Below are 25,648 nucleotides of genomic sequence, written 5' to 3' on the forward strand. Positions count from 1 at the left end.
AGCCCACACTTCAGGGACCTTGGTTCTGGCAAGGAAGACAGCTCTGTCTTCAGAGCACCTAGTTCAAAAGCGGAGAGACAGGCCTATGTCTCAGCCATCCCTCCCCACCCAATCCCCTTCCCCTAAGCCAAGTGCCAATGACTGGCTGTGAAGGTCTGGAAGGTAGTAATAGGATAAATGCATGGCTGGGCGCAGTGGCTCACGCCTGTAATCCCAGCACTTTGGGTGGCTGAGGCGGGGGGATCACGAGGTCAGGAGTTTGAGACCAGCCTGGCCAAGACGGTGAAACCCCATCTCTACTAAAAATGCAAAAATTAGCCAGGCATGATGCCTGTAATCCCAGCTTCTCAGGAGGCTGAGGCAGGAGAATCGCTTGAATCTGGGAGGCGGAGACTGCACTCCAGCCTGGGCGACAGAGTGAGACTCTGTCTGAAAAAAAAAAAAAATTGGATAAATGCAATGTGTTTTTCAGGGGAGGGACCCTCAGATACCAAGCTGGTCTGGCAGAGGCGTTCTGACTATTGGCAGGGTTGCTTCATGATGCTAGAAGAGTCTGAGGGAGACCTCTGTGGCCTCTAACTCATGGGCCTGAGAGAACGGCATGAGTAAAGAGGCAGGGAGCCCAGGGAGGCAGCTGGGCAAGGCAAGAGAGGGTGAGTCCAAGCAGGACCACAGTGCTGGATAGCAGAGAGGTTCAGAAGGGAGCCCAAGTCAAGCTTAGAGTTCTGGGGACTCACAAAGGGTGTGAGGATAGTCGGTAGTGGGCTTTGGGTTGGGCACTGACCACCTGGCCTGGGAGCCAGTGTGATCAACGACCCGGTGGAGTCAGAGCCAACTGCCCTTCCTTGACCATCTGCCAAGTCTCCTTTTAATAAAAGTCAAGGCCAGGTGCAGTGGCTCACACCTGTAATCCCAGCTCTTTGGGAAGCCAAGGTGGGCAGATCACGAGGTCAGGAGATTGAGACCATCCTGGCCAACATGGTGAAACCCCATCTCTACTAAAATACAAAAAAATTAGCCAGGCGTGGTGGTGCATGCCTGTAATCCCAGCTACTTGGGAGGCTGAGGCTGGGGACTTGCTAGAACCTGGGAGGTGGAGGTTGCAGTGAGCTGAGATTACGCCACTGCACTCCAGCCTGGCGACAGAGACTCCATCTCAAAAAAAAAAAAAAAAGATCTGGGTATGGTGGCGTACACCTGTAATCCCAGTCAGAGCCAAGTCCTAGCTGGGGAGGTAGTGGGGGCAGTAGGAGGTGTCAGCTTTAAGGGTGTTATGGCTGGCTTTGGTATCTTAAGGCCAGCCTGGTGGGGATGGGAGTCATCCGCCAGGAGGTATGGTGGGAGCTTCAGAGGGAGGAGAAAGATGGAAAGCCTGGGTCCCTGCTGTGAAGAGCTCACAGGCTGGGCAGGAGAAGCTAAGCCCAGATGGTGCCCTGCAGCTGGTGCTGTGACTGGTATGCAAGGATGTCAACGGGCTGAGGAGCTAGGAGTGGTGGGGCCACCTCGCAGGGGGGGGGGGCCCAGAGGCCACGCGGACACCTAAGGAGCAGTAAGCCCCAAAGGAGGAGTGGACTTCTCCAGACCAAAAATGGTCGAGGAAGGGGAGCCTGGGAAGGAGAAGCTTTTGCCTGAGCTGAAGTGTAGAGGTGGTTTGAAAGTGTCAGGTAGGCAGGGCATGGTGGCTCACACCTGTAATCCTAGCACTTTGGGAGGCTGAGGTGGGTGGATCACTTGAGGTCAGGAGTTTGAGACCAGCCTGGCAAACATGACAAAACCCTGTCTCTACTAAAATCAAAAATTAGCTGGGTGTGCTGGGGTGCACCTGTAGTCCCAGCTACTCAGGAGGCTGAGGCATGAGAATTGCTTGAACCTGGTGGGTGGAGGTTGCAGTGGGCTGAGATCGTGCCACCACACTTTGGTCTGGATGACAGCAAGATTCCATCACAAAAAAAAAAAAAAAAAGAAAGAAAGAAAGAAAATGTAAGGTGACTAAAATAGTGAACTCTGGTGTGGTCCTTGTCATATCTAGTGAGGAAAATACAAAAAATAGAGGAAGGGGCCTCTGAAGTGAAAAGTGCTCTGAGGGAGCCAGCTCCTGCAGCCCTGGCGCTCACATGGAAGGTGTGTTGGAAGGCAGCTGCAGCTTCTGCTTGTAGCAAGACCCAAGGATTGTGTCTGGTACAAGACTCTGGAAAGACGTGCAGGAGGAGCACATTGGCCAGGTCTCCTAAGATAAGCAGCTATGAGCATCAATTCTGGATTGGCAGTGACTAATGAATAGAATTCCTACTAGATGGGTGGACTAGTGGAATCTTTGGGACTGTGAGGCTCTGGAGGAAACTGCCAATCCAGTACATGGACCAAAACAAGGCTTTAGTTTTGCACTGTGTGTTGCTCAGAAATTCTCTCTGGTCTTAGTAAGCACTCCCCAGCATCCCTTTTTAATAAAAGTCAAGGCCAGGGCAGTAGCTCATAGCTGTAATCCCAGCACTTTGGGAGGCCAAGGTGGGCAGATAATTTGAGGTCAGGAGTTCAAGACGAGCCTGGCCAACATGGTGAAACCCTGTCTCTACTACAAATACAAATATTAGCCAGTGTGGTGGTTTGCGCCTGTAGTCCCAGATATTTGGGAGGCTGAGGCACAAGAATCGCTTGAACCCAGGAGGCAGAGGTTGCAGTGAGCCAAGATTGTGCCACTGCACTTTAGCCTGGGTGACAGTCAGACCTTGTTTCAAAAAAAAAAAGTCAGAGGGCATGTGAGAGGTCTCAGTCAAAGGATAATCCACGTATCATCATTGTGGTAACCTTAGTTGAAACACAGTACCCAAAATGAACCTAGGCAGCCAAGTCCAAAAGCCTGTTTCCCCGCCCCAAGATGGAGTCTTGCTCTATTGCCCAGGCTGGAGTGCAGTGGTGCGATCTCGGCCCACTGCAACCTCCGCCCTCCAGGTTCAAGCGATTCTCCTGCCTCAGCCACCTGAGTAGCTGGGATTACAGGCACATGCCACTACGCCTGGCTAATTTTTGTATTTTTAACAGGGAGAAGGTTTCACCGTGTTGGCCAGGCTGGTCTCAAACTCCTGACCTCAAGTGATCTACCTGCTTCAGCCTCCCAAAGTGCTGGGATTACAGGCATGAGTCACTGCGCCCAGCCCAAAAGCCTGTTCTAATCAGACTAGTGAAATCAGTAAAACATGATGCTTGGTGGACTTCAATAAATTTAGAAGGCAACCTGAAAAAGAGAAAAGTACTCCGAAGGAGAAGCATAAACACTGTAAGACCCTAACTCAGTTTGGGAAATTAAGGAGTGCTTCCTGGAGGAGATGAGGCCTGATCTGAGTCAAAGAACCTGCTGAGAGTCAGAACTGCCCAACACCTTTTTTTTTTTTTTGAGACAGAGTCTCACTGTCACCAAGGCTGGAGTGCAGTAGCACAACCTCAGCTCACTCCAACCTCCACCTCCCGGGTTCAAGCGATTCTCCTGCCTCAGCCTCCCCAATAGCTGAGACTACAGGCACGTACCACCACACCTGGCAAATTTTTTATTTTTAGTAGAGACATGGTTTCACAATGTTGACCAGGCTGGTCTTGAACTCCTGACCTCATGTGATCCACCCATCTCAGCCTCCCAAAGTGTTCAGATTACAGGCATGAGCTACCTTGCCTGACCACACAACTTTTATTCTTTAAAAAAAAAAAAAGCAGATGTGAAGGGTAGCCACCCAGACACAAATCTATGCATGGTTCAGGATTTTAGGCCCAGGAAATCTGCCTCTCTAGCTCCCCAGGTAGCTGTTCTTACCAGCCTCCAGACTAGAATTTGGGAATTTTTATGCCACATGGAGAGCGGGGCTGGTGAAGACATGCCAGGACGAGGTGCAGAGGCAAAGTCTGAGGATCTGAAAAAACAGGGCACCCAGAGGAGCAGGTTGCTCAGACTGGCTGATTAACAGCCCTTGATGGGGAGTGGTGGGAGAAGGGACCAGAGCAATGGGCCGGGCTCCAAGGCCCCAGCTGTGGGCACTGCTGTGAGGGGTGGGGGCAAAGAGCCTACCTGGCTCCTGGGAAGGAAGGAAGAAACCTGAGGATTGAGTGTCCCCAAAGCCCTGAGTGAAGGGGCCTTAGGAGCTCAGATGTGGAGGAACAAGTGGAAAAGAGAGCCCTTAGTAGGGACTTGGGAGTGGCTGTGTTGAGTGTCTAGCTTCCTGGTGACTTCCTTTCTTGTCTATTCAGTACGTGACCGCGTTCGGACCAAGATGGAGAGAGACATCCTGGCTGATGTAAACCACCCATTTGTGGTGAAGCTGCACTATGGTAAAGCTGCAGGCCCCATCCCACTCATCCTTCACCCTTGCCTGTGGGTCTGTACACTGTCCCACCGCCTGCCTGGCAGGCCAAGGGAGACCGGGCTGGAGGAGCAGGTCACAAGGTCCCACTGACTCTACCATTGCCTTTTTCCCTCTCCCCAGCCTTCCAGACCGAGGGCAAGCTTTATCTCATTCTGGACTTCTTGCGTGGTGGGGACCTCTTCACACGGCTCTCAAAAGAGGTGAGCTGACATCTACTGCCAAAGAGCCCCGGGATAGAGCTGGGGAACGACAAGGCCCATCCAGGGCCCTGTACAGAATGTGTTCAATATGGCCTGAACCTGGAACCACCCAGGCCTGCCTAGCAGCCCCTGGCCTAGGAAATACCACTCACCCTGGGATGGAGGCCATATGCTGGCAGGGCCACTGAGAGTTTCTCCCAACAAAACTCTGGGGAGCTAAGGTTTCCTCTCACCTAAGCACGTGCATTCTTCCAGGGCTGCTCTGGACAGAGCTGTGAAGATTGAGGAGAAGCCCAAAGTCACCCAGAGAGCCAGAGACTCTAGCAGTCATGTCCCACATGTCATCCAAAAGGATTTTGAACCAGTAGAAAAGGATTTGAGCTAGAAAATGAGACCATTCATACAATTCAGACTTTGAAGAGAACCCAACTTTTAAAAAAGTTTTAAATTGTTATTTTAATGTGTGAATAGGTAATCTATATGATTCAAAATAAAAAAATATTCATGAAGAAGTCTTCCTCCCACCCCAGCCCCTCTATCCTCATCCATAGGTAAACATTTTTTTTATTGGTTTCTTTTTTTTTTTTTTAATAGAGACAGGGTTTCTCCATGTTGGTCAGGCCGGTCTCGAACTGACCTCAGGTGATCCACCCGCCTTGGCCTCCCAAAGTGCTGGGATTACAGGTGTGAGCCACTGTGCTGAGCTTTTTATTGGTTTCTTGTTTAACCTTCCCATGTTTCTTTTGCAAACAAATTCGATATATGTTCTGAATTCCTACCCCCACTTTCTTACGTAAAAAGTACTATTCTATATACATTGTTCTGTACCTTGATTTTTTTCAAGATAGTATATCTTGGAGCTCGCTCCATATCAGGACATGGAGAAAATCTTTGTTCTAGGTAATGGCTGCAAAGCACTCCATTATGCAGGAGAGACAGCTTATTCCCGCTTTTCCAGCCCTTTCTATTTCTGAACAATGCCACAATGAGTGACTTGCAGCTTAGTCATTTCATATTTCAAATCCTCTTGCGACAAGAAGGCTAAATGGCCTGGGTCCTCCCAGGGTGGCCCCTCAGGACCAGGAAGCTGCTGACTACCCAGTGCCCAGCTTTTAAGGAAAAGGAGGTCTCTGCTGAAGCCCCCTCCTGTCTGTTGCAGGTGATGTTCACAGAAGAGGATGTGAAGTTTTACCTGGCCGAGCTGGCCCTGGGCCTGGACCACCTGCACAGCCTGGGTATCATTTACAGAGACCTCAAGCCTGAGAAGTGAGTGAAGCCTCCATCCCCACCCAGTCTCCCCAGGGGAGGCCTCTTCTAGAACAGGGCCATCCTGAGGTGGGTGGACATGGCTTTCTCCAGGAACGTCCCCCTCTCTTGGGCAATCTGAGGAATGGGTGAGTGGGGTGGGTGGTAGTGGCAGCTGCCCAGTCACTAATGCTATCATTACCAAGGGCCAGGTACATTCCAAGCAGGTATGTTTCCCACCTTTTTTGCTAATTTAGTGTGACATCTGAGATGCTGCTACCTTTAAAGGTCTTTCCTTGATATAACCCTCTAGAATTTTCCCTAATAGCTAACTATCCTTGGCCAGGTGCAGTGGCTCATGCCTGTAATCCCAGCACTTTGGGAGGCTGAGGCAGGCAGATCAGCTGAGGTCAGGAGTTTGAGACCAGCCTGACCAACATGGAGAAACCCTGTCTCTACAAAAAATATAAAATTAGCTAGGCGTGGTGGCACATGCCTATAATCCCAGCTACACGGGAGGCTAAGGCAGGAGAATCACTTGAACCTGGGAGGTGGAGGTTGTGGTGAGCTGAGATTGTGCCATTGCACTCCAGCCTGGACAACAAGAGTGAAACTCTGTCTCAAAAAAAAAAGTGTGTGTGTCTGTATATATATATAGTTAAATGATAACTAAGGAGCCAGGGGCAGGTGGTGAGTTGGGGAATAAGATCTGGCTTTAGTGTTAGGCAGCCCTGTATTCAAATCCTGTCTCCACCTACTAGCTAGACTTACCAGCTCCATGACTGTAGAGCTACTTAACTGCCCTGAGCCCTAGTTTCCTCATTTGCAAAATGGAGCCCTAATAGTACCTACCTCACACAGTTGTTTCAAGAATTAGCAAAAATGATAGGCAACATACCTGCATGACACTGCCATCACCCTGCAACACCCACCCGGTCATCGGGGAGAACTGGGCGGAGCAGCTCCTCTGGGCTGAGCCCAGCTCCCACAGCCCTGTGGTGACACCACCACCCACACAGTGGCCACAGCTGAGGGGCCCTGACCCCCATTCCTCTATTACAGCATCCTTCTGGATGAGGAGGGTCACATCAAACTCACTGGTGAGTGGAGGACGCCTGCCCTTTTGGGCCCCAGGGGAGGGCAGAACAAGGTCCTGATAGGTCTGGGCTGAGTGCTGGGGGCTCATTCTTCCCGAGAGGCTGTGCCAGTTACTTGGAAGTGGTCAGAAACCCAGGCCTCAGACTTGGAACACCCTCGGTTGGAATCTCAGCCCCTCATTGTGTAACGTTGGGGAAGTCACCTGACCTCTCAGGGCCTTAGCTTCCTCCTGAGTGTCATGAGGGTTATGCCTTCCAGCCTCTGGGCACAGGGGTTGGGTGTGCAATGGGTGTCAGCAAGGAAGGCAGGGATCCTGAGATGTGTCCTCCTGCCCTCCTTGCTGTAGACTTTGGCCTGAGCAAGGAGGCCATTGACCACGAGAAGAAGGCCTACTCCTTCTGCGGGACAGTGGAGTACATGGCCCCCGAGGTCGTCAACCGCCAGGGCCACTCCCACAGTGCGGATTGGTGGTCCTATGGGGTATTGATGGTGAGTGCCCAGACAGGGATAAAGGATCCCACCCAAGCCTCTGGCCTCAGTCTCCCCGTCTGTACAGTGAGGGGGTTGATCATCTCTAGGGCTTTCCTCGTCTCCTCTCACAGCCATGCTGGCCTCACCCTACACGCAGCTGCAGTTTTCTTTCTTGGAAGGATCCCAGGCTTGACCCCATCTGGGACACGCCTAACTCAGTGCTGGGCTTCTCCCCAGCCTCGTGCCCCCACTGCTGCACCTACCTGGTGGTCTGGTTGTTGAGGCAAGAGGGACAGACATAATTCTTGCTCCAGGTGGACTTGGATGATCCTGGGACTAGGGCAGAGGGGCCTAGATGGGAGGAGGTGGGAGGTGTGGGGGAGTCAGGGATCAGCGCCTAAATAGACCCTTGTCCTCTGCAGTTTGAGATGCTGACGGGCTCCCTGCCCTTCCAGGGGAAGGACCGGAAGGAGACCATGACATTGATTCTGAAGTAAGCCCCAGCCCTGCCCTGATAACAATGGACTCTCCTGGCCGGGCGCAGTGGCTCACGCCTATAATCCCAGCACTTTGGGAGGCTGCAGGCGGGTGGATCACGAGGTCAAGAGATCGAGACCATCCTGGTCAACATGGTGAAACCCTGTCTCTACTAAAAATACAAAAATTAGCTGGGCATGGTGGTACACGTCTGTAGTCCCAGCTACTCGGGAGGCTGAGGCAAGAGAATTGCTTGAGCCCAGGAGGTGGAGGTTGCGGTGAGTCGAGATCGGGCCATTGCACTCCAGCCTGGGTAACGAGTGAAACTCTGTTTCAAAAAAAAAACAAACAACAATAGACTCTCCCAAGCGGCCCAGTCGGGGTCAGAATATTACCCTGTCCCTGCCTCAGATTCCCTCACTAATGAGACACTCCTCTGGATTAAATATTACACCTTCCAGGATGGGCGCAGTGGCTCCCGCCTGTAATCCCAGCACTTTAGGAGGCTGAGGCAGGCGGATCACAAGGTTAGGAGTTTAAGACCAGCCTGGCCAACATGGTGAAACCCCGTCTCTACTAAAAATACAAAAATTACCTGGGCATTACAGGTGGCACATGCCTGTAATCCCAGCTACTCATGAGGCTGAGGCAAGATAATTGCTTGAACTGGGACCCGGGAGGTGGAGGTTGCGGTGAGCTGAGATTGCGCCACTTGTACTCCAGCCTGGGCTACAGAGTGAGACTCCATCTCCAAAAACAAAAAACAAAAAAGATGATAACTTCCAGAGCCCCTCTTTCCTCCATGGGGGCCTGTGGGTGGGCTCCCTGAATTCTGTGGGAAGTAAATTAGCGGATGGCTTGTCTAGACTGAGCTGGGAACTGGGCCTGGACAGGGCTGGGGGAAGATGGGGCCTCTGGGGTGGGGCTCAGCCCTGATGAGTCCCGGGGGCTGTTTCAGGGCGAAGTTAGGCATGCCCCAGTTTCTGAGCACTGAAGCCCAGAGCCTCCTGCGGGCCCTGTTCAAGCGGAATCCTGCCAACCGGCTCGGTAAGTAGCCCCAGCTCAGGGGAGGGGATGTGGCGGTGGGGAGCTGGGTACAGCTGCAGCCTAGGCCACGGGGCCACATCTGGGCTGAAAGGGGCCGTTGTCCTTTGTGTGGGCAGACAATGCTGCGGGCCACCCTGCCTTCTGGCTCCATGTGTGGTGTTGTGGAGCGGGGGGTTGACCTGTGTGTAGGGGGAAGGCAGGAACTGAGTCATCCCTACTCCCTCTGGGGACAAGGACAGAGGCCCCCACACAGCTTCTCCGCCAAGGCTGCTGGCACAAGAGGAAGAGCATGAGCTCAGGAGTCAGAAGGCGCAGGTCCCAATCCCGCCTCTGTGTCAGGTCCCTACTGCCTGGCACGAAGCAGTCCCTCCATAAATATTTGTTAAACAAATGAGGCCATTTACAAACCAAGTGACTCTGGGCAGGTGACTTCACCTCTCTGCGCCCCAGGTCCCTCGTCTCAATGGGAGATGATGATCCCAAGCTTGCTTCAGGGCTCTGTTGATTACATGAGGTTGCGTGAGCACGCCTGGCATGTAGTAGGTGTTCAGTATGTGTTGACTTCCCTGGCTCCTGGGTTCATCTGGTTCATGACCAGCTACGTAAGGTCCAGTCCAGGCCCCTGGGGTCAAATGGAGTGATAGCCTGATCCATGGTTGAAAAGGTCAATGGGATAAGATGAACAGAGATGGGGCCTGCGTTGGAATGAGGTGGGGCTCTCTGTAGGTCTCAGAACAAGCTCAGCTTCTGTCCTGACAGTGTGGCCTTGGAGAAGTTGCCTAAACTCTCTGAGCCTTCCTTCTCCCATTAGTACATTGGAGCTTCTTCAGAAGCTCTAGAAAGTGGAAAATGCTGATGGGTGCCAGGCCTTAGGGTGATGGCTGGGCAGATTCGGGCAGGGTGAGCCCATTTTCCCCTCTGCTCCAGCAGCTGGTCCCAGAGCTCTATGAGACTGCTTGGTGGGCAGGGTGGTGTCTGGGAGTTGCACCATCCAGGGACAGACCCTTCATTTGGGCTCTTTCAGGCTCCGGCCCTGATGGGGCAGAGGAAATCAAACGGCATGTCTTCTACTCCACCATTGACTGGAATGTGAGTGTGTCCACCCATGCCAAGGCTCTGGCCAGGCCTCCAGCCATCTTGGCCACAGGAAGGGTGGTGGGAGGGGAGCCTCTGCCAGTGAGGGCCCCAGCTGCAGGAGCAGAGGGTAACAGCATCCCCTTGAAGACAAGGCTGGCCTCCTGAGGGCTAGTAATCATGCCCTTGTCTGCTGGGCAACATGGCCTATGTTCCAGGCCCAGCACCTCCTCCTGCCTGGGACTCCCGGTGGGCTGTTGGGGATGCTGTGGTGACCAGAGTGCCCACCCCACTGTGTAGAAGCTGTACCGTCGTGAGATCAAGCCACCTTTCAAGCCAGCAGTGGCTCAGCCTGATGACACCTTCTACTTTGACACTGAGTTCACGTCCCGCACACCCAAGGGTTCGTCCCTTATTTGTTTTGTCTGTCTTGAGCTGATACAAGAGGGAAGCTGGGAGTCGGTGGCAGCTTGAGGGGCAGAGATAGGGACAGTGACAGGCTGAGGTGTGTGGGTGGGCAGGTGGGTGAGTTTTTGGCTCTGTGGGACTCTGACTTTGTCCTTGTCTCACTCTGCCTGACTCTCTCACTCTGGGGCTCTGTGGATCTCTTTGTGTCTGGTGAGAGTGGGAGTGGGGGGTGTGGGTGGTGGAGGCCACAGTAGAAAAGTCAAGACCTCTGCCCCGGGCACCTTCCAGCCCATGGTGAAGACAAAACACACACACTTACCATCATGTCAGGGGTAAGGAATCTGACTCAGCCACACTGTGTGGTGGAAACAGTCTGGCTGAGCAGAGGTGACAGAGCCCATAGGTCAGGGACAGGCATGGGAATCAGCTTTGGCTGCTCTGACTGCTGGGCCTCAGTGTACTTATCTGGAACAAGGGCACAGCTACAAACCCATGCAGTCCCTGGGGTTTCTGCAAGACGCCAGTGAGGGAACTTCTGGGAAGGAGCCTGATAAATCGTAACTTTCTGGCCAGATATTGCCAGTGGGTTGTGGGTAGAGTGTTAGTTTTGGGAGGCCTCCCATTAGGGCATGTTTTAGGAGAGGGGGTGCTTTTCTCACTGCAGCTTGCACATCTCTGATGACCGGGAGCTCAGCACTTCTCCACATAGTCCACTGGGCAGTGTGACAGGTGCAGCTTCATGGGGGGTCAGGGACCAGAGGAGCGTCAGCCAAGGCTTCTCAAAGGAGGAGCGTGTGAGCTGTCTTGAAGGATAGGCAAGGAGTGGATGAGTTAAAGGGAACAGTGTATGCAAGGGTCAGAGATCCCTTTAAGGATCTGGGAAGTCCAGCGTGGCTCAGCTGTGGCGGGGAGAGAGAGATGAGGGTCACAAGGCTCTCCACTGCCAGACTCAGGAGCTGGGCTTACTCCCAAAAGCAGAGGGGAACCTTTGAAAGGTGCAGGTAGGGGGACAGATTTGTGCTTGGAACCTTCCCTCTGGCTGCTGTGCAGAGGTAGACCTGAAGGGGCTGACATAAGACAGGGAAGCTGGGGAGGAATATCCAGGAAGGGGTGAACTGTCAGCTGGTGGAGGTGGGAGTCTTTTATGTTCCTCATGGGTCAGGACTGGACTGGTCTAAACACATATGAGCAGTTAGGCTAATGTCTGGGATGGACGGGCCTCTTGCAGGCTCCCACGATGGCCAGCTACTGAGGCAGGTCTGGAGGCCCTGTGCTCCCCCTTTGCTGGGCTGGCTCAGGGTGGAGGGTACCTCCTCAGGCTCACATTCCCCTCCCGTCCCTACAGATTCCCCAGGCATCCCGCCTAGCGCTGGGGCCCATCAGCTGTTCCGGGGCTTCAGCTTCGTGGCCACTGGCCTGATGGAGGATGATGGCAAGCCTCGCGCCCCACAGGCACCCCTGCACTCAGTGGTACAGGTGAGGGGGTGGGGGTTCTGATCCATTCTCCTTTTTTAGCTCCCCACCAGAATGGCTGAGAATACAGGCTCTGACTTCGACAGAACCAGGTTCATAGCCTCATGCCACTGTGGGACCTGAAGGTCGTCCAACATAAAACAGGGACAGTAAGGCCCACACGGTGGCCCTGATCATTGGATAATGATATGGGTATACATTTCCCAGCACAAGGCCAGGGTCTGGGTATATGCCAGGGGGTTCCCAGGGTGGTGGTGCAGAGTGACTGTCATGTCTCTGGCAGGAGGGTGGCAAAGGACTTGTGTCTCTTCACACTAGTTCCCCATTTTTACACTTTCACTGCTTCATGGAAGTTTTGGGTTGAGAGGCAAGGATGTAGACTCCAGAGCTCATTGCATGGGTTCCAGATTCACAAGATAATGGACTTTGGGTTTTTTTTTTGTTTTTTTAAGAGACATAGTCTTGCTCTGTTGCCCAGGCTGGAGTGCAGTGGCACAAACTCAGCTCACTGCAACCTCCTCCTCAGCTTCAAGTGATTCTCCTGCCTCAGCCTCCTGAGTAGCTGGGACTGCAGAGGCACGCCGCCACACCATCTAGTTTTGTTTTTTGGTATTTTTAGTCCAGACAGGGTTTCACCATGTTGCCTAGGCTGGTGTCAAACTCTTGACCTCAAGTGATCCATCCACCTCAGCCTTTCAAAGTGCTGAGATTACAGACATGAGCACCTGGCCAGATAATGGATTTTGGATGAGACACTTCCCTTCCTGGTGCCTCAGTTTCCTCATCTGTAAATGGGGGAAATGATAGAAGCTTCCTCTAGAGAGTTGTTATGAGGATTATCAGAGTTAATACATGTAAAGTTAAGGTGGGCTGGGCATGGTGGCTCATGCCTGTAATCCCAGCACTTTGGGAGGCCAAGGTAGGTGGATTGCTTGAAGACAGGATTTTAAACAGACCAGTCTGGTCAACATGGTGAAACCTATCTCTACTAAAAATACAAAAATCAGCCGGGCATGTTGGCGCATGCTTACAATCTCATCTACTTGGGAGGCTGAGACACGAGAATCGCTTGAACCCAGGAGACAGAGGTTACAGTGAGCCAAGAATGCACCATGGCACTCCAGCCTGGGTGACAGAGCAAGACTCTGTATCAAAAAATAAATAAATAAAATTTAAAAATAAAGTTAAAGTGACTATGTCATTTATTTTCCAAACTGGGACATCTTTCTTTATCCAGGACAAATACTAAATCAGACTGGATGCAAGGACTACAGGCTCAAACCAGGGCTATCCATGGGGCGTGCAGTCACCTGATGAAAGTGCTTAGAATAGTACCAGGAACACAGCACACACTAAGCACCATTGAGCATTGTTATAGCTAATGTCCCAGAACCTTGAGATGAGCTGTGACACCCAGAAAGGGGAGGCAACTCACTCAAAGCTATAGTTAGTAGTAGAACTGGAACTCAGCTCAGGGCTCCTACATCCCTTCCAGGCCTCCTCAGGCTTTTTAGAACGAAAGACCTCTCCATGTATGTTGTGACCCTCTTACCCACTCCCTACACTGCCCTCTGACCACAGGCTGCAGTCCAGGCAGGCTGGGAGCCAGCGAGTATGCCCATCATATAGAATAGAAAACTGGTCGGGCGTGGTGGCTTCAGCCTGTAATCCCAGCACCTTGGGAGGCAGAGGAGGGTGGATCATAAGGTCAGGAGATTAAGACCATCCTGGCCATGGTAAAACCCCATCTCTACTAAAATAAAAAAATTAGCTGGGTGTGGTGGTGCGCGCCTGTAGTCCCAGCTACTCAGGAGGCTGAGTCAGGGGAATTGCCTGAATCCGGAGTCAGAGGTTGCAGTGAGCCAAGATTACACCACTGCACTCCAGCCTGGCAAAAGAACAAGACTCTATCTCAAAAAAAAAGAAAACTGAGGCCCAGAGAGGGGTAGGCTCTCACCTGCAGTCACATTGCCAGTACTCCACCCCAAGCCTCCTGGCTCTTTCCTGTTGCCATCTCTACTGAGCCAAGACCTTGGTGCTGTGGGATGACCCCTAGCACTCTGGAGCCAGGGGTCAGCCACAATTTTTGGTCTCCTACAGCAACTCCATGGGAAGAACGTGGTTTTTAGTGATGGCTACGTGGTAAAGGAGACAATCGGTGTGGGCTCCTACTCTGTGTGCAAGCGCTGTGTCCACAAGGCCACCAACATGGAGTATGCTGTCAAGGTGGGCCTCCTGAACATGTCTCAGCCAAGGCTGCCGGGCTGGGGGCAGGTCCCCATCTGGCGGGGAGGGGTGGTGCCTGAGCTCAGCAGATGGATGAAAGGTGTGTGGCTGAGACCTCCAGGCCTGCTCCTCTGTAGCAGGGGAGGACCCTGGAGCTTGTCACCCTGACACTGCCATGTGCATGCCCCTTTCTTCAGGTCATTGACAAGAGCAAGCGGGATCCTTCAGAAGAGATTGAGATTCTTCTGCGGTACGGCCAGCACCCCAACATCATCACTCTGAAAGATGTGAGTGGGGTCCTTGAGACTGGGGTGGGGACCAGGAACTTAACTCTCCAGGATTTGTCTCAGGTTTTCCATTCCTTTGACTTCTCATCCTCCTTCCAGTGCTCATGTGAAGGTGAAGGAGGACCCTTGGTCTCTGCAGTCTGGCCATACCCCAAGGGCCCTCCTTCAGACTCAAGCATTTTCTGAAGACCTTCTTGCCTATCAGGGGACCAGTGTCAGCATCCTCTTTTCGGGGAGGGCAGGGCCACTGAAGTGCACAGCAGAGCACATGCCTAAGGCTCATGTCATTCTTCCCTGCTCTCGGATGCTGCTGACTAGGATGCCCAGGCATGACACTGGGGAGAAGAGCCTAATGGTGAGGTCTTTGGCAGGTGTATGATGATGGCAAACACGTGTACCTGGTGACAGAGCTGATGCGGGGCGGGGAACTGCTGGACAAGATCCTGCGGCAGAAGTTCTTCTCGGAGCGGGAAGCCAGCTTCGTCCTGCACACCATCGGCAAAACTGTGGAGTATCTGCACTCACAGGGGGTGAGTCTGGATTCGGGGAGGTGGTAGGGGAATGCCAAGGGTTATACCATCAGCAGAGTACATGAACCACATACTGGCCCAGGAATGGCAGCCTCCAGCCAACTAAACTGAGGGGAGACTAGGGCTGTGTGGGTGGATTCGTGCAAAGGAGGGAGGGAGAGATGTGGCCAAATCGTGAAAGGGAAGGTATGGAAAGTTACTCAGTGTCTACTGTGTGCCAGTCACCATGGAAACATTTAGCGTAACATGAAGTTTCCACAGGCACAGTGGCTGACACCTGTGATCCCAGCACCTTGGGAGGTCAAGGCAGGCGGTTGAGGTCAGGAGTTCAAGACCAGGCTGGCCAACATGGTAAAAGCCCATCTCTACTAAAATATAAAAAAATTAGCTGGGCATGGTGGCAGGCGCCTGTAATCCCAGCTACTCAGAAGGCTAAAGCAGGAGAATGGCTTGAACCTGGGAGGTGGATGTTGCAGTGAGCCGAGATCATGCCGTTGCACTCCAGTGTGGGCAACAGAGCAAAATTCCGTCTAAAAGATAAATAAATAAATAAGATAAAATTTCCTTACATTATTTCAATTGATTTTCACAACAGCTCTGAGATAGATGCTATTATTGGCCCCACTTCATAGGTAAGAAGACTGGAGGTCAGAGATGAAAGGTCATTTGCTCTAGGTCACATAGCCAGGGAAGAATGGAAGGATTTCAAACTGAAGAATTTAGGTGGGAAGTGGCTTTTGAGTTAGGAAGCATCAGGTTCACTGTGGGGGAGCTGCAAGGCTTCAGGGAGGTGAATTTGACTATGGGTTCAGTTGCTAAGGCAGAGGAAATGCATGCTGGAGGGAATTCTGCTGGAAATGTAGCAGGGACTGCAGAAGAGGTGTAGGTCCAAATGGCAGAGTTCAGCCTTCATTACTGCACAAGGCCGGTGAGCACTAGATGCCAGTGAGGTAGGAAAGTTCGTTACAGTGTATTCAAGCTTAAAACGGTAGCATTAGCTTCTCTCTGTATGAGGTGTTTTAGGGTACTCCTGATCAGACAGCGTGGGGGTTAAGAATGCAGGCTCCAGAGTCCACGTGGCTGAGTCCAGGTCTTGGTGTATGAGGTTGTTACTTGTTTTCACATTGTACCCAGTCCATAGACACAGTTCTCCTACTGTCTTTTTTTTTTTTTTTTTCAGATGGAGTTTTGCTCTTGTTGCCCAGGCCGGAGTACAATGTTACTATCTTGGCTCACTGAAACCTCCGCCTCCTGGGTTCAAGTGATTCTCCTGCCACAGCCTCCCAAGTAGCTGGGACTACAGGGATGTGCCACATCGCCAGGCTAATTTTGTATTTTTAGTAGAGACAGGGTTTCTCCATGTTGGTCAGGCTGGTCTCAAACTCCTGACCTCAGGTGATCCACCTGCCTCAGCCTCCTAAAGTGCTGGGATTACAGGCATTAGCCACTGTGCCCAGCTTTTTTTTTTTAAATATTTAATGCCAGGCAGAGAATGATATTTTCTTTGTTTTTTGAGATGGAGTCTCGCTCTTGTTGCCCAAGCTGGAGTGCAGTGACATGATCTCTGCTCACTGCAACCTCTGCCTCCTGGATTCAGGTGATTCTCCTGCCTCAGCCTCCTGAGTAGCTGGATTACAGGCACCCACCACCATACCTGACAAATTTTTTTGTATTTTTTAGTAGAGACAAGGTTTTCGCCATGTTGGCCAGGCTGGTCTCACACTCCTGACCACAGGTGATCTGCCCACCTCGGCCTCCCAAAGTGCTGGGATTACAGGCATGAGCCACCACTCCCACCCGCTGTTGTGCTTTCAAAAACGTCTTTTTTAACTGATTTATTGAAATTACAATATCTGCAAGGTCCACACATTTCATTCAGTGGATAAGTCTCTCTCTTTTTTTGAGACAGGGTCTCACTCTGTTGCCCAGGCTGGAGTGCAATGACACAATCACGGTTCACTGCAGCCTCGACCTTGGGCTCAAGTGATCCTCCCACTTCAGCCTCCCAAATGGTGGGACCACAAGCATGCACCACCACACAAAATACAAAAAAAAAATACAAAAAATTTTGTATTTTTTGTAGAGATGGGGTTTGCCATGTTGCCCAGGCTTGTCTTGAACTCCTGAGCTCAAGCAATTGCCCACCTCAGCCTCCCACAGTGCTAGGATTACAGGTGTAAGCCATTTTACTTTTTAAAAAAAAAGAAAGGCTGGGCACAGTGGCTCACACCTGTAATCCCAGCATTTTGGGAAGCCAAAGTGGGAGGATCACGAAGTCAAGAGATCGAGACCATCCTGGCCAACATGGCGAAACCCCATCTCTACTAAAAAATACAAAAATTAGCTGGGTGTGGTGGCACATGCCTGTAGTCCCAGCTACTCGGGAGGCTGAGGCAGGAGAATTGCTTGAACCCAGGAGATGGAGATTGCAGTGAGCTGAGATTGTGCCACTGCACTCCAGCCTGGCACCTGGCGACAGAGCAAGGCTCTGTCTCGAAAAAAAAAAAAACCTGGAGGAAAATTCACATACAGTAGATTTCAAGGGTCCATTTTGATGACTTTTGTTAAATGTGTACACCCATGTCACCTCCAGAGTTAGACCTCCCTTTTTTCTGCCACTGACTTATTGAATATCAGTTCTGTGGAATGTCTCACATTCTGAATTTGTCCATTGGCTGCCTCCTGGCATCATTTACATTATTTCTCCATTGCCTATATTGCCTGTAAACTGCAAGTTGCTCTAACATAATTATTGGCTTTAGCTTTGTGGGGGGGATGGGAATAAGGTTCAGATGGCTAAGGTTGGGCCAAGCCTGGCGGCTCATACCTGTAATCCCAGTACTTTGGGAAGCCAAGGTGGGCAGATTACTTGAGGCCAAGAGTTCAAGACCAGTTTGGCCAATATGGTGAAACCCCATCTCTACCAAAAATACAAAAATTAACTGGGCATGGTGGCGTGTGCATGTAATCCCAGCTACTCCGATGGCTGAGGCACAAGAATCACTTGAATCTGGGAGGCAGAGGTTGCAGTGACCTGAAATCACACCAGTGCACTCCAGCCTGGATGACAGAGCAAAACCCTGTCTCAAATAAAAAATAAAAATAAAAAAGAAGGCCAAGATCATCCCCTCCATGGAGGTTCACATACTTCCACGGTGCACCACATCCACAAGCCCACAGTAGCACGCTGCCTCCCTTTAGTCATGGCAGGCGGTAACCGTCCAATCTCCTTATTGTAAAGATCCTTATCTAGGCCAGGTGTGGTGGCTCAGCCTGTGATCCCAGCACTTTGGGAGGCTGAGGCAGGCAGATCACAAGGTCAGGAGTTCAAGACCAGCCTGGCCAAGATGGTGAAACCCTGTCTCTACTAAAAATGTAAAAATTAGCCGGGTGTGGTGGCGCATGCTGTAATTCCAGCTACTCAGGAGGCTGCCAGAGAATCACTTGAACCCTGGAGGCGGAAGTTGCAGTGAGCCAAGACCATGCCATTACACTCCAGCCTGGGCAACAGAGTTGCCCATCTCAAAAAAAAAAAAAAAAGATTCTCATCTGATGGTTTCATCCTTTCAGAATCTTGGCTGAGTGGAGTATTTCAATGGGACCCTTTGTCAAAGTGGCAATGCCTGATTATGTCTCATTTTTTAGGAGAAATTCTGTGAAAAAGAACTTTACCTCTTAACCCAAAGCTCCAATTTGGTTATCCCCTGTGCATCATGTTTGAAGTGGCTTTGGTTTTTGAAATCCTAGTGCAATAGACTAATATTTAACATGTCAGGTCAGAGAATAAATGTGTTTCCTTTTTCTGTTTTGTTCTTAACTGAGTACTCATTAAACTTAAGAAGGTTTAGAAAACAGGCAAGCCAGTGTACCTGTGGGTCACCTGAAGCTCAGGGAAAGAGGAACTTGGTGAAGAGGCACTCTCCAGAAGCAGTGAGCCCTTTCCACTAGGGATGTGCAAAGCTCCAAGTATAGATAACCACTTGGTGAGGATGTTCTTGGAGGAAGTGGTCTCCTTCCCAAAGCTAGGAATGTATGTATCTGCAGAGTTGCTGGCTCTTTGCTCATATCGGAGCAGATGATGAGGAATGGGAAGCTCTTGTTGAGATATTTGGAGGGGTTACTCTGGGTTGGTTTGTCAGCAGCAGTAGCTGTGGTCTGTAAATGGGGAATCCCACAGGAGCTGAGATGGGAAGGGGATGACCAGGGAGCAGGGTCCATTCAGACCCTTATTTGTTTTAATATTGTCTTTGTATTGAAGCATTGCATAAACACCGAGAAGCACACAAATCATAACCGACAAGTCAACAAATTTTCAAAAGTGAATATAACTGTGTAACCAGTACCCAGATCAATAAACAGAGCCCTTTCAATTCTCCTAGAGCCCACCCACCCGAGAATAACCAGCCTAAGCTAAATTCTAATAGGTTCATTTTACACATTTGTTAATTTATTTTTTCTTTTTCTTTTTCTTTTTTTTTTTTTTTTTTTGAGATGGGGTTTTGCTCTTCTTGCCCAGGCTGGAGTGCAGTGGCGCTGGTCTCACCTCACTGCAACCTCCGCCTCCCAGGTTCAAACAATTCTCCCATCTCAGCCTCCCAAGTATTATAGGCACCCGCCACCACACCCCGCTAATATTTTGCATTTTTAGTAGAGACAAGATTTCACCATGTTGGCCAGGCTGGTCTCAAACTCCTGACCTCAAGTGATCCACCCACCTCAGCCTCCCAAAGTGCTGGGATTACAGGCGTGAGCCACTGTGCCTGGCCCCATTTTGAATTTCATAAAAACATTCTCTTTTCTCTCTGGCTTCTGCCATTCAGTGTTGTCTTTGACATCCATCTATGTTGTTTTGTGACTGCTATTCATTCATTTTCATTGCTGTGTAAAACTCTACAGACCACGATTCTGTTAATAGACACCGGATGGTTACCAGATTTTTGACGATTACAAATAATGTTGCTGTGACATTCTATCTTTTGGTGAACATATGTACATTTCAACGTTGGTTATATACCTAGCAGTGGAATTGCTGGGTCAGAGTGTTTGTGTTCATCTTTAGCAGATATTGCCAAACGGTTTTCCAGAGCGGTTTTACTAACTTATACTCCCAACAGAAGTGTGTGAGAGTTCTGGTACTTGCCAACAGTTGGTATTTTTAATCTCTTCAATCATTGCTATTCTGGTGGGTGTGGAGTGGTATCTCATTGTAGTTTTAATTTGCATTTTTCTGGTGATTAATGAAGAGCACTTCTTCATATGTGTACTGCCATTTGAGCAGTCTCTTTTATGAATGCCTCTTCAAGTCTTTTGTCCATTTTTCTTTTTTTTTTTTTAGATGGAGTTTCGCTCTTGTTACCCAGGCTGGAGTGCAATGGCGTAATCTCGGCTCACAGCAACCTCCACCTCCTGGGTTCAGGCAATTCTCCTGCCTCAGCCTCCTGAGTAGCTGGGATTACAGGCATGCGCCACCGTGTCCAGCTAATTTTTTGTGTTTTTAGTAGAGACGTGGTTTCACCATGTTGACCAGGATGGTCTTGATCTCTTGACCTTGTGATCCACCCACTTCGGCCTCCCAAAGTGCTGGGATTACAGGTGTGGTCTTTTGTCCATTTTTAAAAATCGGGTTGTCTGTCCTTTTCATCTTATGGTGCAGGAGTGAGAGGACTTCTCTCTTTAACCAGATGATTCACTTAGAACAACTTCACTTCTTTTTTGGCCAGGCACAGGTGCCTAAATACAAATCATTTCATGCTGCTGCTGAAGATGCTGCTGCCACTGCCGCTAATGGTGCTGATGCTACATGCCACTTTCCACAGGCCAGGCGGGGTTCTGTGCACTTTACATATTAACTCTTTTTTTTTTTTTTTTTTTTTTTGAGACAGTGTCTCACTCTGTCACCCAGTCTGGAGTACAGTGGCATGATCATGGCTCCCTGCAGCCTTGACCTCCCAAGCTCAATTGCTCCTCCCTCCTCAATAACCCCCACCCTGCATACATAGGACTACAGCCATGCCACTACACCTGGCAAATTGTTAAGTTTTTTTTTTGTAGAGACAGGGTCTCACCCTGTTGCCTCAAACTCCTGGGCTCAAGCAATTCTCCCACCTCAGCCTCCCAAACTGCTGAGATTACAGGCATGAGCCACTGCACCCAGCCTAGAACTGTGCTCCTTTTTTCTGAGATAGAGTCTCACTCTGTTGCCCAGGCTGGAGTGCAATGGCGTGATCTCGGCTCACTGCAACCTCCGCCTAACGGGTTCAAGAGATTCTCCTGCCTCAGCCTCCTAAGTAGCTGGGATTACAGGTACCCACCACCATGCCCGGCTGATTTTTTGTATTTTTTAGTAGAGATGGGGTTTTACCATGTTGGCCAGGCTGGTCATGAACTCCTGACTTCACGTGATCCACCTATCTCAGCCTCCCAGAGTGCTGGGCCATGTCTACCCTCTTCACAGGCTCCACGGGTGCTGCTGGAGGGCTTGGGGATCAATTGAGACTGTGAAAGGACTATCTGAATAAAACCAACTAACTGTGGCCAGGCACAGTGGCTCATGCCTATAATTCCAGCACTTTGGGAGGCCAAGGTGGGTGGATAACTTGAGGTCAGGAGTACAAGACCAGCCTGGCTAGCATGGGGAAAACCCCATCTCTACTAAATATACAAAAAAAAAAAAAAATTAGCCAGGCATGGTAGTGCACGCATGTAATCCCTCGGGAGGCTGAGGCAGGAGACTCACTTGAACCCAGGAGTTGGAGGTTGCAGTGAGCCAAGATTGTGCGACTGCACTCCAACCTGGCGGGTCAGAGCAAGACGCCATCTCAAAAAAAAGAAAAAACAAAAAACTGACCTGCAAAACTCTACTAATCTAACCTGCAAGGTGTCTCTGTGTTTCAGAGGTGTGATTTGTTCATTCTCTGCACAGAGTTCACTTAGCGTTTGCTCTGTGCTAGGCCCTGCACTGGGTATGGGCATTCCACAGATATATGTTATGGTTGTTACCAAAGGAGCCCCTGGACTCTGATCCCTGAGCTCTGGGCACCTGAGGGGATGCAATGGACAATGAGGCTGGAACAGATGATGGCTGTGCCTCCCATGTTAGGCGAGGGACTTTGGCTGGGACTTTGTCTTGCAGGTAGGGAGCCTTTTTGACAGGGTTTTTGACAATGCCCAGGGAGGTTCCATTAGCTCAGGGGAGAAGGAATAGGAAGATAAGGACATGAGGAGTTTAGTGTGGGATGTGTTGAATTTGAGGCTCTGTGGAACATCCCGTGATTGCCAAGTGGTAGGCAGCTGGATTTATGAGCCAAGACTCAGGTAAGTTCTAGACTAGGGTTAGAGATCTGAGAGGTATTGGTAATTGATAGTTAGAGGATTGACTATGAATAGAACTGTACAGGCCAGGCACAGTGACTCACACCTATAATCCCAGCATTTTGGGAGGCCCAGACAGAAGGATCACTTGAGCCCAGGAGTTCAAGACTAGCCTGGGCAACAAAGCGAGACCCTGTCTTTACAAAAAAATGTTTCAAAAATTAGCTAGGTGTGGTGACACACACCTCTAGTCCCAGCTACTCGGGAGGTTGAGGTGGGAGGATCACTTGAGCCGGAGGCTGTGGGTGCAGTGAGCCATGATCATGCTACTGTACTCCAGCCTGGGCAACAGAGACCCTGTCTCAAAAAAACACAAAACAACCTTACGGAGTGTGAGAAGGATAAGAATGAAATGTGGAGTGGTTCATCCCCTTCAAGTTAGAGATGAGCAAGCAGGGCCCAGAGGAAAGCTGTTTGCTTATGGCCTCAGCAGTAAGTGTCATTCATTCATTCATTCATTCATTCAACAGGTGTTCATTAAATACTTGCCATGTACTAGGAGCTAGTTTAACTGCTGGGATACAGCAGTGAGCAAAACACTCATGGAGTTTACATGCCAGTGGGCAGATTCCATAAACAAATTGAATATTATGTTAAGTGGTGGCAAATGCTACAGATCAATGTAAAGCAGTATATTCATAGATTATAAAGATTAGGAAAATAGGGCTGGGTTCCGTGGCTTATGCCTGTAATCCCAACACTTGGGAGGCCAAGATGGTGGATCACTTCAGGTCAGGAGTTTGGAACCAGACTGGCCAACATGGTGAAACCCCATCTCTTTTTTTTTTTTTTTTTTTTTTAATCATCCAGCCCAAAATGTCAGAAACCCTGTCTCTACTAAAAATACAAAAAATTATCCAGGCATCGTGGGGGGTGCCTGTAATCCCAGCTACTCTGGAGGCTGAGGCAGAGACTTATTTGATCCTGGGAGGCAGAGGCTACAGAAAGCTGAGATCTTGCCCCTGCACTCTAGCCTTGGTGACAGAGGGAGACTTGTCTCAAAAAAAAAAAAAAAAAAAAAAAGAATGACACACTTTTTAGATTTTGACCTAAGTAACAGGAAGGATGGAGTTGCCACGAGGTAAGATTGTGTGATGAGTAGTTTTGGGAGAATTGGGAGTTCAGCTTTGGACAGGTTGACTTAGAGCTACCTGTGGACACCTACACAGAGTTCAAGTGGGCAGTAGCAGCAGCAGTAAGGCCCTCATTTCAGCCCTTTCCCCTTCTCTCGGATTCCAGGTCTGTGCTCCCATCTCTCCACACCCTATCTGTGTAACTTTCTCATCCCTGGCAGCTGACCTGGGACACTAGCCACCTCCCTGCACTGAGAACTGATCCCAGCCCCCTGCCCCTAGGTTGTGCACAGGGACCTGAAGCCCAGCAACATCCTGTACGTGGACGAGTCCGGGAATCCTGAGTGCCTGCGCATCTGTGACTTTGGTTTTGCCAAACAGCTGCGGGCTGAGAATGGGCTCCTCATGACACCTTGCTACACAGCCAACTTCGTGGCACCCGAGGTGAGTGGCCCAGCCTCCTCAGCTATAAGAGAGGGGGAACCGGAGGCCTTGTGCCTTCTCCCAGAGGCCCCACATTGGCCAGGGCTCCAGTCTCTGTGACCTTGGCCCAGCTGGCAAGGGAAGATCTAGCCTGTGGCTGAGACCCTTGTCCTGCCCTTGAGAGCAGTAGCAGGAGCATCTGTGGCAACTTTCTGCTGCCCCCAGGCTGACCACCTGCCCTGCCCTGTTGCCAGGTGCTGAAGCGCCAGGGCTACGATGAAGGTTGTGACATCTGGAGCCTGGGCATTCTGCTCTACACCATGCTGGCGGGGTGAGTGCCCCTTGGCCTGGACCCTTCCCCACTCCTGCAGCCCTAGCATTTGGGCTGGTGGTGCTTGTCTGATAGGAAAGGCTCAGCCAGCCCTGCCTCAGGATGGTCTGGAAATAGAGACATGGTCCTACCTTGGGAGCACCCCTTCTGTGGGGAGACACAGTCTTCCACCAAGCCCCAGCCCCAGGATGGAGGCCAGAGTCTGTACCCAGACTGTGCGGGCTTTTCTGCAGATACACTCCATTTGCCAACGGGCCCAGTGACACACCAGAGGAAATCCTAACCCGCATCGGCAGTGGGAAGTTTACCCTCAGTGGGGGAAACTGGAACACAGTTTCAGAGACAGCCAAGGTGAGTCTGTAAGGCCTGCATGGCCTCATTTGGAGGAGGGAGGCAGGGTCCCGTCCCAGGGCTTTTCAGCTGTTCGTGAACGGCCTCATTTCTCCAAGTAGATGTTCTACAAATCCCTGTTGCTGTATTTCTCCAAGTGGAAGATTCCCAGGCAGACCACCCCCATGACCCCCGCACCATGTTAGGGTAACTTGGTGATCATTCACTGGCCCTTCTCATTCTGGGCCCTATAGGGCACAGAGGGCTGCATAACCACAGTCCCGGCCTCTGGCCTTGTGGAAACAGTGTAGTGAGGGATACAGGTTGGCACATAAGGAACAGCAGTGCCTGGCGGCCCAGATAGGTGGACCATCTTGGCCAGGGGTGTGGACCATGGAGACACAGAGCAGACTAAGCAGAGCCTCCTCCAAGGAGGTGGCTTGTGAGCTTCCAGTATTAACAACAGTTTTTGGTTATTGGGAATCTGTATTCCAGACAGAGTTGAGCCCTCTATGTGTGGCATCAACCTGTGAGGCGGGTGTGGTTATTCCTGTTTCTCAGCAGGGAAACTGAGGCTCAGAGAGTTGAAGCAACTTGCCCAGGGCACTCAATTGATGAGTACAAAAGGCAAGTTTTGAACCTGAGTCTGTCAAAGCCCAAACCTGAGGATTTTCCTACCTTCCCACATGGCTTTTTGGAGGTAAAGGAGAAATGGAAGGGTGTTCCAGGATGAAGGTTCTAGAGCAGCAAAGGCCCGGAGACAGGAACCTTGGCTGTGTGCGGGAGCCCTGAGCAGAGTGGAGAATGGATCACAGGGGCTGCTGCAAGGGTTCAGGCGGGAGCTAGCAGGAGATGGTTGTCTTCCTGTGCCCCATCAGGGGCCTGCTCCCATGCAGCCCTCCCACCAACCCCTTGCCCACTGTGTCCCCAGGACCTGGTGTCCAAGATGCTACACGTAGATCCCCACCAGCGCCTCACAGCCAAGCAGGTTCTGCAGCATCCGTGGGTCACCCAGAAAGACAAGCTTCCCCAAAGCCAGCTGTCCCATCAAGACCTGCAGCTTGTGAAGGTATGGCCATCCTTGGGCTGCTGGGCATCTGGGAGGTCAGCCTAAGGTGGCATGATCAGGGACTGGGGCAGAGCCAGAAAATGCCATGAGGTGAAAGGATGCCATGAGGTGAAATGCCATGAGGAGAGGAAGATACAGCCCTGCCATAAGGGAGCCTGTCTAACTG

At 50.9% G+C, this 25,648-nt stretch overlaps 1 protein-coding gene across 6 annotated transcripts in view; it reads left to right on the forward strand.

The window, feature by feature from the left end:
• The window catches only part of RPS6KA1 (ribosomal protein S6 kinase A1), a 44,504-nt gene that overhangs the window by 17,363 nt on the left and 1,493 nt on the right, over positions 1–25,648 (forward strand). For 3 of the 6 annotated variants that reach the window (XM_035308267.3, XM_035308268.3, XM_035308266.3), the window contains 17 exons: positions 4,234–4,314; positions 4,470–4,549; positions 5,709–5,815; positions 6,857–6,894; positions 7,239–7,381; positions 7,786–7,856; positions 8,799–8,887; positions 9,912–9,976; positions 10,262–10,364; positions 11,715–11,845; positions 13,943–14,068; positions 14,266–14,355; positions 14,727–14,885; positions 23,612–23,773; positions 24,007–24,083; positions 24,317–24,434; positions 25,345–25,482. In XM_035308267.3, coding sequence (XP_035164158.1) covers positions 4,234–4,314; positions 4,470–4,549; positions 5,709–5,815; positions 6,857–6,894; positions 7,239–7,381; positions 7,786–7,856; positions 8,799–8,887; positions 9,912–9,976; positions 10,262–10,364; positions 11,715–11,845; positions 13,943–14,068; positions 14,266–14,355; positions 14,727–14,885; positions 23,612–23,773; positions 24,007–24,083; positions 24,317–24,434; positions 25,345–25,482 — 1,778 coding nt within the window. Of the gene's footprint in view, positions 1–3,039; positions 3,275–4,233; positions 4,315–4,469; positions 4,550–5,708; positions 5,816–6,856; positions 6,895–7,238; positions 7,382–7,785; positions 7,857–8,798; positions 8,888–9,911; positions 9,977–10,261; positions 10,365–11,714; positions 11,846–13,942; positions 14,069–14,265; positions 14,356–14,726; positions 14,886–23,611; positions 23,774–24,006; positions 24,084–24,316; positions 24,435–25,344; positions 25,483–25,648 lie in introns of all 6 variants that reach the window. The other 3 variants (XM_078330827.1, XM_054258980.2, XM_078330828.1) reach the window with 2 other exon arrangements.

This window comes from Callithrix jacchus, chromosome 7 (genome assembly GCF_049354715.1).
Source record: "Callithrix jacchus isolate 240 chromosome 7, calJac240_pri, whole genome shotgun sequence".
In the NCBI taxonomy this organism is placed as follows: Eukaryota; Metazoa; Chordata; class Mammalia; order Primates; family Cebidae; genus Callithrix; species Callithrix jacchus.